General features: G+C 40.5%; 1 protein-coding gene across 4 annotated transcripts in view; it reads right to left on the bottom strand.

Annotated features, from left to right (window-relative positions):
* Positions 1 to 12,738, bottom strand: part of LOC103472458 (ras/Rap GTPase-activating protein SynGAP-like) — a 56,987-nt gene that overhangs the window by 5,359 nt on the left and 38,890 nt on the right. For 3 of the 4 annotated variants that reach the window (XM_008422106.3, XM_008422107.3, XM_008422109.3), the window contains 5 exons: positions 10,246 to 10,839; positions 5,401 to 5,910; positions 5,136 to 5,282; positions 4,316 to 4,527; positions 439 to 511 (listed from right to left, as the gene is read on the bottom strand). In XM_008422106.3, coding sequence (XP_008420328.2) covers positions 439 to 511; positions 4,316 to 4,527; positions 5,136 to 5,282; positions 5,401 to 5,910; positions 10,246 to 10,839 — 1,536 coding nt within the window. The remainder of the gene's footprint in view (positions 1 to 438; positions 512 to 4,315; positions 4,528 to 5,135; positions 5,283 to 5,400; positions 5,911 to 10,245; positions 10,840 to 12,738) is intronic. The other variant, XM_008422108.3, reaches the window with a different exon arrangement.

Here is a 12,738-nt window from a genome sequence, read left to right as displayed (position 1 = left end):
AAACAGCCTCTTCACCTGCGTCACCAATCATCCCACATGGTGCATTCAGCAACTTGAATTGCACTGACGCTGCCGGTGAGTCACAGTTCCTCAGTGATAAATGCATTCCAGAGAATCCTAAGCTCTTTGAGGTAAATAATATCTCATTTCTGCTCTGAAGATTTGCTGTTCCTTCACAGTGTTTAGGATTTCGTGATTTGCGCTCCCTCCCGATCCTTATGCCCCACCCGCCCAGTGTGTGCAAGATGCGGTGAAATGTTGCTTTTCGATACGACAAAAAAAGCGTGGACTGAACTGATGGAGGTGGCTGACGCATGTGGAAGCCGCTGCAAACTTCACAACCTGTGCTGGCTTCTGCAAAAAGCGCTCTTGGATGTGATGCAATCATGAGGCAAACTGATTTAGGACATGACTGGTGGTGTAGACACAGGCACAAACCTGGTCTGTGAGGATTCGAGGCTTAATATCAGGAATGGCACCCCCTCTCAGCTCATCTTCCACAGCCATGAGTCTGACAACAGGGAAATAGAAACAAACAGACCGGTTGACAAAAGTAGAGTTATGAAGCCGGCGTTCTTCAGATGTACTGTGAGATTGTGCAGCCATATGATGATATTAAGGTCCTGAAGTGTTCCTGGGCATCCTCTGAGGTGCCCAAAAGTGAATCTAATCCTTGTTCAGGTGCAGAAAATGTAAAATGAAATCGTGGAAGAGTGAAGTGTACGGTCATGTATTGTCTGCTCACTATCTGCTTACATAATTTCTTCCAAGCATTAGTTGCTATGGTCACAATCAGCCTGTCTAGGTTTAGGTCATCTTTATTTTTAACTTTACATTAGAGACTTGGCCACAATTTCAGTTTTAATAGTCGATTCCAACTGATTATTCTGTTTGAAAAAAAAAAAGAAAAATCAATTGAAAACCCTTAAAGTGAAAGACTAGATGTTACGGTCTTCTCCTTACGGCAGTACAAAGTCAACAACATAAACATACAAAAGTCAATGACAACTAACAAAATATGAAGGTAATTCAAATCATCATGTTGAAAATGAATGAACATGTCATTTAAAAGAAAAACAAAACTGGTTTTCTTCAGAATGTTTTTGATAGTGGGATTACTGGGATGCAGAACAAGAAGTCACCTTGACTTTAGGCTACACAAAAGTAGTCACAACCCTTGAATTTATGTGTGATAGCAGCATGAAATAAGCAATTACTGTAAAGTGATAGGAAAATGAAAAGTGGCTTTGCAGAACCAGTTTTAGCCACAATTTCAGCTTCATGTCTTTTAGCCTGCGTCTCTCTGCTTTACACGTTTGGAATGGAGTTAATGATTTTTGCCCATTTGTCTGGAATACACATCTGAAGATAAATGATTATGTCTTGCCACAGATTTACAACTTATTATAGGTGTGGACTTTGACTGGTCCATTCCAACACACGATCTAAACCAAGGTTGTCAAACCTTTAGTCCTCTGGGATTTGTGCCCTAAAGCTGCCAGATGTTACAGCTGAATCAAATAAGTTCAGGTGGTAATTCAGCAGTTTGATTCACTGAACCAGGAATGTTTGAGCAGGAACTACTGCGTTGTAATTCTGTCAGGAAGTCTGGGGTCGTGTTCCTGCTGGAAGGTCACAAGTATTGCACAGTTTTTTTTCTTCCAGGGCTGTTCAGTATTTATCTCCATCTATCTTCCCGTCACTTTTAACCAGCTCAGGTGAAAGGCAGTCAAACCATTTCAGGCCTAAACTGAGTGGCAAAATGAGCACAATTATTGAAAGGAGATTACAAGAAGTGTTGATCCCAGTTTTCTACACCTCAGTTATGGACACAGTAAGTAAAGAAGGTCAAATAAGACCAAAGGTGCATGAGAAACACTGCAAGCCACACAAAGAACATCAAAATGAAGCACAGCAGAGCAGGGAGACTGGTCAGAGTTGATGGAAAGGTGGATGAAGCTACAGATTGAAACCTGGAAGAAAACCTGACTTGAGACCAGGATGGAGTTCACAACACTAAACGTTCAACCAGAGCCACAATGAATTAGTTTCAACCGAACCATATTCAGGTGTTAAAATGGTCCAGCCAAAGTTTATATCAAAATCCAGCATAGAGCCTGTGTCACCTAATATTGTGACTATTTGTATTGCTTTAATACCTTAAATCCCAACAGGAAATAATGTTTGTGTTTGTAACGCAACAAACTTAAAAATAAATGGAAAAAAAAAAAATTCTAGGGATTTGAATACTTTTGCGACTCAATGCAGATGCTGTAAGCTACATTTTCACCCCACTGGCCCTGGAGATGATGGATGTCAGCTTATCTCAGCTGAAACCTTGATTCAGCACACAAGTTTTTACAGGTTCACGCATCTCTCCTTAATCCATCCCCAGGACAAACCTCTCCTCCAGACTCCCTAAAGTCTGCAACCCCTCATTTGCACAACCAAAGAAAAAATTGAAATGACAGCAAATAAACACATCCATCCCATAAAAGTGTCTTCAGAGTCCTTTTTTTCCCATCTAATCAGAGCCAGCCTCCCTCCCACATTTGATCCTCATTAGTTTTTGAAGAGGACAAACAGATTCAGTGAAGAAGCCACATCCGAAGCTCGTCAAGCTTTTCGGACCGCTTTGGGAGTTTTGTTGCTGTAAATGCTTTTCAATGACTGTAGCTCAACATTTGGCAACATAATCTGAAACATTCTTGTTGGTAAGCTGGCTGATAGTCCTCTGCCTCTGGATAAATAGGTTCTTAATGTTCCTCTATCAGCCTGCTCAGCTCTCCACAACAAATTAGCTAAGCCCCTCAATATGTTTCCTCTATAACTGCAGTTCAGTCCAACCAAGAGACAAAATTATTCTTACAAATATGAGGTCAAATGTTAAACTTACTTCTCATTTAATTATAAACTAAATATCCTTCTTCTAGCTACAATGCCATGAAAAAACATTGTTACAAATAACAAATAATTGTTTCTGATTATTGAATCAGATTATTTGCGATTGTGACAAAAAGGAAAAGAAAAAAAAAAAAGGAAATAAATATTATTTATTGCACAGTTTAAAAAAAAAGCTACATTAATAATCTGTGTCTCAGTAAGTATTATTTCAGCAGCTATGCTAATGGTATTTGAACATTTTAAGGAGATCTGTAAAATACAGCCATATTCTAGAAATTATGATATGCATTCAGGTTGCAAGATTAAAATAACTTTTTGAAAAAATAACATACATTCATCCATTATTTCTGTAGTAAAAATATATTTTTTCTATGTCTGGCATGACATTCTAATATTAGATGTAATGTTTTCATTAGCAGTTAGCTGGAATTCGTTACATTTAACAAAATTAAAGGCTTGAATACCCCAGTCTGTGTGTAATTATGCATTTCATATGAATTTAGTTATTGAAATAAATATACTTTTCAGGGATATTCTAATCATACATGACAACTAGTAATTCTGAAGAGGGAGATGACGCCTTCAGGTTCGCCAAACCAGAGCTATCTTGCGTTTCTTCGTCTCTGCTGACCTCTCCTGGACCGAACACATAACAGCGGCCTTTAAAAGAACCTGCCTCCCATTTCCGCACAGATTTCTAATAAAAACAAGCTGAATACGATGGCTCATGGCGCTCCACTGCTTCTGCAATGAGAGAGCAGTGATGGCCTTCAGCTGCAGTGAAGTAGAGAGCAGGAGGCTTCAGAGGATCACAAGCCGGCTTTCTCTTCTCCTCTGCCTCTCAACAGGGAACACTTACACGGCTTCCCCTCTCCTACTGGCAGCCACTACAGGTTCAATAAAATCACTTTAACCACACCGACAGTGCTTCTTCCACAATGTCTCTCTCTCACACACCTACATTACCGAGCCGTCAGACATGAATAGAGCAACATCTGCAATCTTTTTATATCAGTTTCTTTAATAAAAAAAACTCTAATATCCTGCTATCAGCTCATATTTGTATAATTATGCGTCTTTTTTGTGTTTTCATACTCTCGAGTTATGTTTCCCTCAATTTTATGTAAACAGAACATTTAAATTTTAAAGGTGAAGAGTTTAAATTGACAAAAAAGGTTTTGTGTTTTATCTTCTTGCATGATTATGAGCGGCTTTACACAGGATTGAGTTTCTGCAGGATTAAAAAGAAATCTTATGTTTAACACTCCTCATAGCAGTTAGAAATGGATATTTTGTGGATCTTGGCCGTGCCAAGCAATGCGCGACACTCACCTGAACAAATGCACGTTTGTTTTGTGAAGCAACAGAAGACACCAGGCATTGCTGCCTGCTCAACCTGAAAGCTAATCACCTGCTGATGATGCCTTTGATTTGAGAGTCTTTCTCCAGCTGCTGCTGCTTCAGGCGCCGCTCGCTGTCTTCGAGGCGGTTCTGGTACTGCTGCAGGATCTTGCTGGTCTGCTGCTCCTGGCTCAGAAGCCTGTGTTCGTACTCTTCCAGTTTGCGATGCGACATCTTCAGCCGCTCCTTCAGAGAGTGAATTTCCTCTTCGTATTCCCTCACCTGAAAGGAGAAGCGGATGTCACAAATATGATTTCGCCACAACACATTGCACTGGAAAAGCATCCATGCTTCTGGGAATGGAAGTGTTTACATACGAAGAAGTACAGTGTACTGCTATCTGACAGAAGAACTTAAAGAATTATAACAAATGTACCCATGAAGCATTTTGCTGCCATCACCATGTTTCACTGTGAGGATGATGATGGTTTGCAAGTTTACCATATTGTTTTATAATCTAGCCTTGTTTTAACTTTCCCTACAACTTTTTATTAATTTTTTTTATGAGCAACTGAAATAATGAGATCCTAAAAAGAAAATACCGCACTTTTCAAATTTGCATGTTTGAAGACATTTCCAAATATGTGATAGATTCATCTCACTTCTAAATTATGTGCTACTCTGTATTGACCGGTCACTTAAAATCCCAAGTTTAACTACTTTTGCATGAAGCTAACACCTACCTGACTAAAACCCCATAAGGCTGCTGTTTTGTCTCTAATTTCTAAAATAAAGGTCATTCGAAACACAATTACTCGCATTATTACTTGTCTGAAAAAAACAGTTATTTAATCACGAGCAACAATAAAATATTGAAAAAAGCAGCTGACCCTTTCTAGTCGTGACTCATCCATGCTCTTGGAGTACTCTTTCAGCTGGCCCTCGCGGTCCGGCCGCAGGCTCTCGATGTCGGCAGAGAGATGTGGCATGTTGGACACCCATGCGACCGTCCGCTCGTTCATTCCCTGGCTGTTACCCTGAAACACCAATCAAGAAAAAAAAAATTATTTCAAATCCTGTTTTACCCGTTAAGTAGTTTCAGCTCAAAGACTTTTTATTGTTTTTGCTTTTTGTTCAGGGACTTGCAGCGTTCACCTGTTTGTTTGCGACCGGTTTCAGCAGATGCTGCTGCGGCGGCTGCAGCTGTGACTGCTGAGACTTCTTGGAGCTTTTTGTGGGCGTGTCTGTGGAGTCCTCTGCAGCTGCTGCCGGAGCCTGGTTTTCTTTAGCAGAGCTCGTCTGGAAGGGAAGCCCCGGAGCCGGACTGTCAGTGACCGACAGCTGCCCGTCCTGCTGCAGCGGCGGCTGCTGCGATTGCTGTTGTTGCTGCGTCGTTTGCTTCGATGGGCGGGACTTTGGCTGACTGCCGCTGAAGCTCGCATCCGAGGAGTTGAGGAGGAGGTTCCTGCTCTGCGGACGAACCTTTGGAGGCGTGGCAGTGGCAGGCGTGTTGATGGAGCGCTGGGACTTGAGGTGCTGAGCAGCGATGGACGACTGGCGGGACGGATGAACTGTCGTCGGAGGTGTAGCCAAGGAAGCAGGAGTGCCTGTGCCGGTGCCTGTCTGAGATGTGACTCCCATTAGGTGATGCTGCTGCAGAGACTCCTGAGAGGGAAATGGATGCAAAAAAAAAAAGAAAGAAAACAGTATGAGTCACAACGCGGAAAAAATTATCTGTCCATTTTGAGAGGAGTGTTCATTTTTGTTGCTGTGGCACTGAACTCCTACATACAGCCATGACAAAAAAAATAGGATAACCTACAACAGTCTGAGTATTTTCTAACGTACATAAACAAAAGGTATCAATTGAAAAAAAAAAATAATAATAATCTTGACATTCTCTGTAAAAATGTCATTTTAAAAAGATACGTTTTCTGGTAAGTAATAAATTAAGCCACCTCGATTTTTATTTCCACTTAAAATGACTGCAACCAAACAGGTCTCTGAGTTTTGAAAGTTTCCCTTGTTAAATCTCAGACATTAAAGTTTGGTGTACTCTCTACAATTGAAATGATCCATGGTGAGATCCAACAAAGAGCTGATTATTGAAAAAGAAGAATCTAGCAGCTGATTATTCATTTAAAGAAGTATCGAAATCATTTGAAAACGGTCTGCAAGCGGGGGAAATCTGAAACAACCCCGCTTTGCAGTTGTTGATCCAAGCAAGTTCACCCCAACAGCAGACCACAAGATGCTAAAAGATGTCTCCAATAACAAGACGATGCGAAAGTTCTTTCCTTTACAAAGAGAAAACTTTGCTCCCTAATAAAACATTAGGGCTAAAGGGATGTTTAAAGGCATGTCCCATTTTTTCAAAAATTAATCTTTAATGTGAGGGATGGAGCAGTTTTGCGCCAACACCCTAGTCAGTTTACCCTTTCTGTGTATCTTACTATAAGTGTAAAAGTGTTACAATACTTCCACCAGACGGAGCAACATGATTCAAAATTCAAGATCTTTCACCTGCTTATAAGCTGCTCACACCTTAAGGTGCCTCCGACTGAGACCCTCCATCTGTTCCACAATCACAGTTGACGACAACTGGGTCAGCAGATGCTCATGGAGATGCAACCTTTTCGATTTATTTATTTTTTTTCTAATTTAAGATGACGCTACTTAAGAATGATCTCTATTTCGCTCTCATATTTGTGTAAATGCAAAGGAATTTGCGAGTTTAGTTTTGATTAACACCCTAAATAACCCCAATCATTTGTGACGGATGGATGGATAGATTAATCATTAATTCTTAAAGCTCTTTCCTGAATGCACCATCTGTATAAATAAGCAGGTGGCTTGTGATGTTTGTTCCATTAAAGCCCACACAGCGGGACAGAAATAGCTCAAGACGACACGACGGCATCATTAAACACCGTAATTTTACATCCACGCCTCATAGTAAGCTTATCAGCCTGACGGATCAACGGCCCGAGTGCACACCAGCCGATCCTCAGCCGCACAGTTCGTTTAAACGTGCATCGGAAAACACACGCTTCCCATGACCCCATCAGGCAGGCCGTCTAATTAAAGCTGAAATGTTTTCAGATTGAAACGTCTCCGTCTTTGCTCTTTAGCTGCACCACATCTGCAGGACACGCGTGGCTAAGGAAGATAATAATAATGCAGCATCAGCAGCTCTGACGCCGTCATCTGCCCGGTTGGCCAACAGCTAATAACCAGAACTGTTAAAACAAGGACGTGCAGTGCAGCGGCTGTGAAGCACTCTCAGAGTCCAGATGAAGCGGGCACGGGACTTACGTCTGGATTCGGTCGTTAGCACGACGACAGCCTCTTACTTTACAGTAAGATTTGCTAATTACGCTGCTCAACCAAAGGTCCTTGATCAAAGGTCCTGCAGATTTCAGTCACTCAAATTTAAGCCGACTTATTCTGTAATTAATAAATGCCAAATTATGTAACAGAAAACCGCAAAATACTTACATGTCTATAAACATATTGCAATGATTTCAGAAGAGATGCCACACTGATCCGTTTAAGCAGGTATGTTTTTAGATAGGAGTAGATTTGTGGAAATAAAGTGAGCTAATTAAAACTGAATACAACAATATGCAAAAATACCTACCCTGTTAACAACCCCAAACATTTAGTGGAGACATAAGATCAAGCGAAACTGCTTCAAATAGTGTAAAACAAACTGTAGTGCTTCTGTGTGTTTTCACTGATTTAACTAGAGCAAAAAAACTCAAATCGACAATAAAGCAAGTTCTGACCAAAAACTGTAAAACATGCATGAAAACATGTTTTGAATGGAAGCAGAACCATTGATACATTTAGCACAGTTCATCAGGCACATGCTTCTGATGTTATTCTCTGTGCACTTGGCATCTCTCGACTATTTATTTTTTTTGGCTCATCACAGAAATAATTTTGGGACTGTTTTGTATTAAACAGATGAGTCATATACTAGTGCATCTCAGCAAATCATAAAAAAGAAAGTTGTTTTTCCATTTTCCAGATATTTCACATATTTGCTGACTCTGGAAACATTTTTTACATATAAAAATATTTGTATTGACAATTTACATACACTACTGTAACATTACTATGGTTTTACACAGATCACATAGCCCAGATAATGATAACTTTATAAACTTCTAATAATAATGAATTAATTTAAAACACTGACATATCTGGAAGAGAATCACGGACCTTCAAAAGTCTGATTCATCCTTGGGTAAAATTTCCAAACAAAACATTTGTTATATCCTTAGCAACAGCCTGGAAAAGTGAAGGTTTCACAAAATTCAGAAAGAAGAAGGGACCTGTGCCTCCAAGATGATCATGTTTTGGTGCAATGTATGCATCAATCCCACCCAAAAAAAACCTGTTGAGATGCTCGCTGAAGCCGGGTGCAGAATACCATTATCATTATCCACAGTGAAATAAGAGCTTAAACAACATGGGCTGAAAAGCTGCTCAGCAAGGAAGAAGTCATTATTTATAAAGATTTAAGCACGAGAATACCATCCCAACTGTTAAATACAGGGGCGGTGTGGGCAGCAGCATGTTGTTTTTGTGTTTTGCTGCTAGTAGGACTTATGCAAAATAGTGGATGGCATCACGAGGAAATAACCTTATGTGAAAAATATTGGAGCAACATCTCAGGACATGAGCCAGGATGGTAAAGCTTAGTCACAAACAGAAATAATCATACCATTAAATCTGTTAAAAGTGATTTAAAAACAACAAATTCAACATTTTGAAGAGGCCATCTCAAAGCTCTGGTTCCATAGACAACTTGTGGACAGAGCTGAAAAGGTGTGTGAGCAAGATGGCCTACAGACCTGACCAAGTCATACTAGCTTCTGTTTTATTCAAACAAAAGTAAATTTCACAGTAAGCTTGTCGACTTTTGGCCCAAGTCATACAGTTTAACATGCAATTCTTCCAAATACTGAGTAAACATATGCAGTGCTCACTTCCAAATTAAAATAAAAAGACTCTTCTTACTTTGGCATTTAGTAAATAGCAATTTTGGTAATCTTAGCTGATCTAAAATAGGAAGTGGTTTAGTTTGAATTAATGTCACACAGTGACAAAAAAACTACAAGGTGTACATATTGACTGCTTTCTAACATGGATTAATCACACGCTGGGATACATAAGCATTTATTTCTGATTTTGATTATTATTACTAACATTTGAATATTACGTAAGACCAATAAAATTATTTCCACACTAAATGTAGTGTTGTGTGTCACAGTCTATGGGTCATGGAGAGAAATGGAGTCTTGACAAAAGTTCAGTCTGGAAGACTCTAGTTGCACCTGCCTCATCAATCAATCAGCGCCGGTCCAAGCCTCGCTCCAGCCAATCATCGTTTGGGCTCCAGTTCAAAAGGACTTTCACCCATAGCCTCCTCTGCTCACCAGCTGCGATCAACCCACCTCCGCCCCATTTCCACCTTCTGCTCTCGGCTCTCAGGCCTCATCCTCCTCCGACCGCTGCCACCAGTACAAGCCCCGGGGGGTCTACATTCCTATGCTGCATCAGGAATGTTCATCGAGCTTCTCAAAGTCCAGCTCCACGTCCCCGGCCGGGGCCGGAACGCCAAAGGACTTTGTGTTTATTTTTATGTTCATTTTGTCATTAAACTCTTTTAATCGCTTTCTTTCTCCGTTTGAGTCTCTCCAGATTGAACTGATGTTATCTTACAGCACTAAATAGATTTTTAAGATTTAAATCTGTAAATATTAGTTTTATTGATAAAAAATTAGTTATGTTCTTATTTAACTTATTTATTAACCCCTTATTAAATAACACTTGAATCCTCCTCGACCTATTGTATTGAATGTAAGCATTTTAATGGTGACAGTTAAGGAGTTAACTTGTAATAAATGATTAAAGCTGATTAACGCAGGCGCATATTCACAGCATCAAACTGTCATTCTGCATGTGTGAAACCGGTGGAGCGGCTCCTACCTGCACCTGCAGAGACAGCTGGTGCCAGGCGTAGTCGTTGTTCTGATTCTGCCGGGTGAAGTCGTCGCTGTAGCTGTGCGAATGTACAATGCTGGGCTGCACCAGGCTGCTCTGCGACTGCAGGGCAGAAAGGTCCTCGCTGCGGGAGAAAGCGCTGTTGCCGAAGGCGGGCGGGTAGTCGGGGTGGCCGTTCTCAGCCTCCGAGGTGAGAAGCAGCGGAGGAGGGGCGGTAGCTGCAGGAGGAGCCTGGGACTGAGCCGGGGAGTTCTGGGCAGCCAGATGGAACAGAGGATTCTGGAAAGAAAGGGGGAAATGCATCGCCGCAGCCGCCTGCTGCTGCTGCTGGGAGATGGATTCTGTTGGGGCCCCTACGTGGCCCATCTGGCTGAGCCTGAGGCCAGAGCCGGACGAACCCGGGGGCAAGTGGCCCCCCATGCGAAGCGGGGCGCCCAGGTTCCCGAAGCTGTGGCCGAGGCCAGCAATGGAGGCCTGAGAGGAGGCCAGCATGTCTCCAACGGAGTTCAGGTTCGAGATGCTGTTCATTCGGGAGTCCTGAAGGTCCATCATGGAGACACTTTTGTTGACACTGTGGACCTGAGAGCGAAACAAAATGAATGCTCACTTTTTCTATCTGCAGCAGAGGCATTTATTTATATGAACCTGTCAACAAAGTAATAGACCCAAATATATATTTACATATTAGATATTCTGTGGTAGGAGTGAAAGTGACAATAAGAACTATTTATTACTTTTCACACAAAGAAGCATAATGTGTGTCTCTGAATTGCTCACTGTAGCTGCATTTGAACCTATTTTAAAATTTATTAAAAACATTTTCATGTTTTCACAAAAATATAAAAATGTTTTCATGAAAATGCTTTGTTCTTCACTGAACAAACAGTGGAGAAAATACTTAAATTAACTAACTTCTTTAAAAACATTTTTACCTGGAATTTAAATTGAATTTCTTACAAGAAATTGACTATGGTAAATGATAAGTTTCAAACTTCAACTTCAAGACCCTTGCTCATGAATTAAAATCAAAGAACTCTATTTTTTAAATGTTCTTCTTATTAGGCTAAATTCTAAACCAAGTGAAATAAATGTTGGTTTCATGTAACTGGAACCCAAACTAGGGACACAGACATTGTGAATACATTAATATTTATTGAAACTTCACTCTTTTCCATGTTTAAAAAAATGAATAAATAAAAACAAAAACAGTAATTCTTAATTTACATAACATCATAACATTTAGACAAATAATTTTTGCTTTTTGGAGCATACCTATATTATTTGTCTCCTTCAAACTGGGTCACTAAACTCAGCAAATCACTGAAAGGCTTTTTTTCCTCTAAAACTTTATAATCTGTAGAGAAAACTCCAATTAAAACAGGTAGCAGAGCTGGTTACAACCAGTGCTGTGTTAAAATCTCTTGGGCTCCAATTTAGTTCTTCATTTGGAAAGTAAACTGCTGCCTGGCAATTTTTTCTGACATTGTTCTCTAGTTTCTAAATGAGGAGACTTTCTTGATAAATGTATTTCATCATCAAGCTTTTATGTGGCACACCAACCACGTGTAGTTGTGTTACTTGGCGCCCTGGGTAAGCCACAAAACAGGAGATCGCCCACTTTATGTGCAGCAGACAGGCAGATATGAAACAGGAAGTTTTGGAGTGGTCATGGTGACCTGGACAGTAAGCAGTCGTTCGTTAATTGATTGAGTCATTGACTGGCTGATTCATTGATTGCAGGAGAGCATTAATTAGGTCAGGAGCCTGGAGGTCTATGAAGGACGCTACAGGAAACAATGAGATCCAAAACCTGGCTTTGATAATCTATCGACGGGATGTTTATTAGTCATCCGCTCCAAAAATCTGATCGCCATGAAAGGATGAGTCTCATTTGCATCTTGCCAAAAGCCACACGAGGATTACAATTAATCTGTGGAAGACAATGCCCCAGTTACATGACATCAGAAAAGGCTTGACAATGTTGAAGGCAATGCAGCCACATCTATAATGGAATAGTTAAAAGTGTGGTCATGCTAGAATGGTCCAGTGAAAGTCTGGAGCTAAATTCATCTGAGAATTTGTGGCGAGACTGGAGAATTGAAGCCCACAGATGTACTCTGTCCAGTCTGAAGGAGATCGGACTGTTTTACGAAGTAGAATTGGTGAAACATTTATGTTTCAATGTGCTTTCTGTTACAGCCATTTCACACACGACTTGAGGCAGTTAAAGGTTAAAGTTAAAGGTTAAAGTGAAAGGAGGTTTTACTTTGTGTTGGTAATATCCGAATAAAAAGCACTGATGACAAAATGTGAAAACGTTCAAACAAGATGAATGTTTTTAGCAAGCCACTGCGCCTCAGCAGTCATGAGAAATATGGAAACTTTTTTTTTTCAAATGCAACCAGAGATTTAAACAACCAATGAGGCTAGCCAAATGAAAACACGGCAAGGAACTGGACGCAATTTAACTTATTAAAA

Source organism: Poecilia reticulata, chromosome 11, assembly GCF_904066995.2.
Source record: "Poecilia reticulata chromosome 11, P_reticulata-male-v2, whole genome shotgun sequence".
NCBI classification, from domain to species: Eukaryota; Metazoa; Chordata; class Actinopteri; order Cyprinodontiformes; family Poeciliidae; genus Poecilia; species Poecilia reticulata.
Note: the sequence above shows the minus strand (reverse complement) of the source record. Positions and strands in the feature narration are given on the sequence as shown.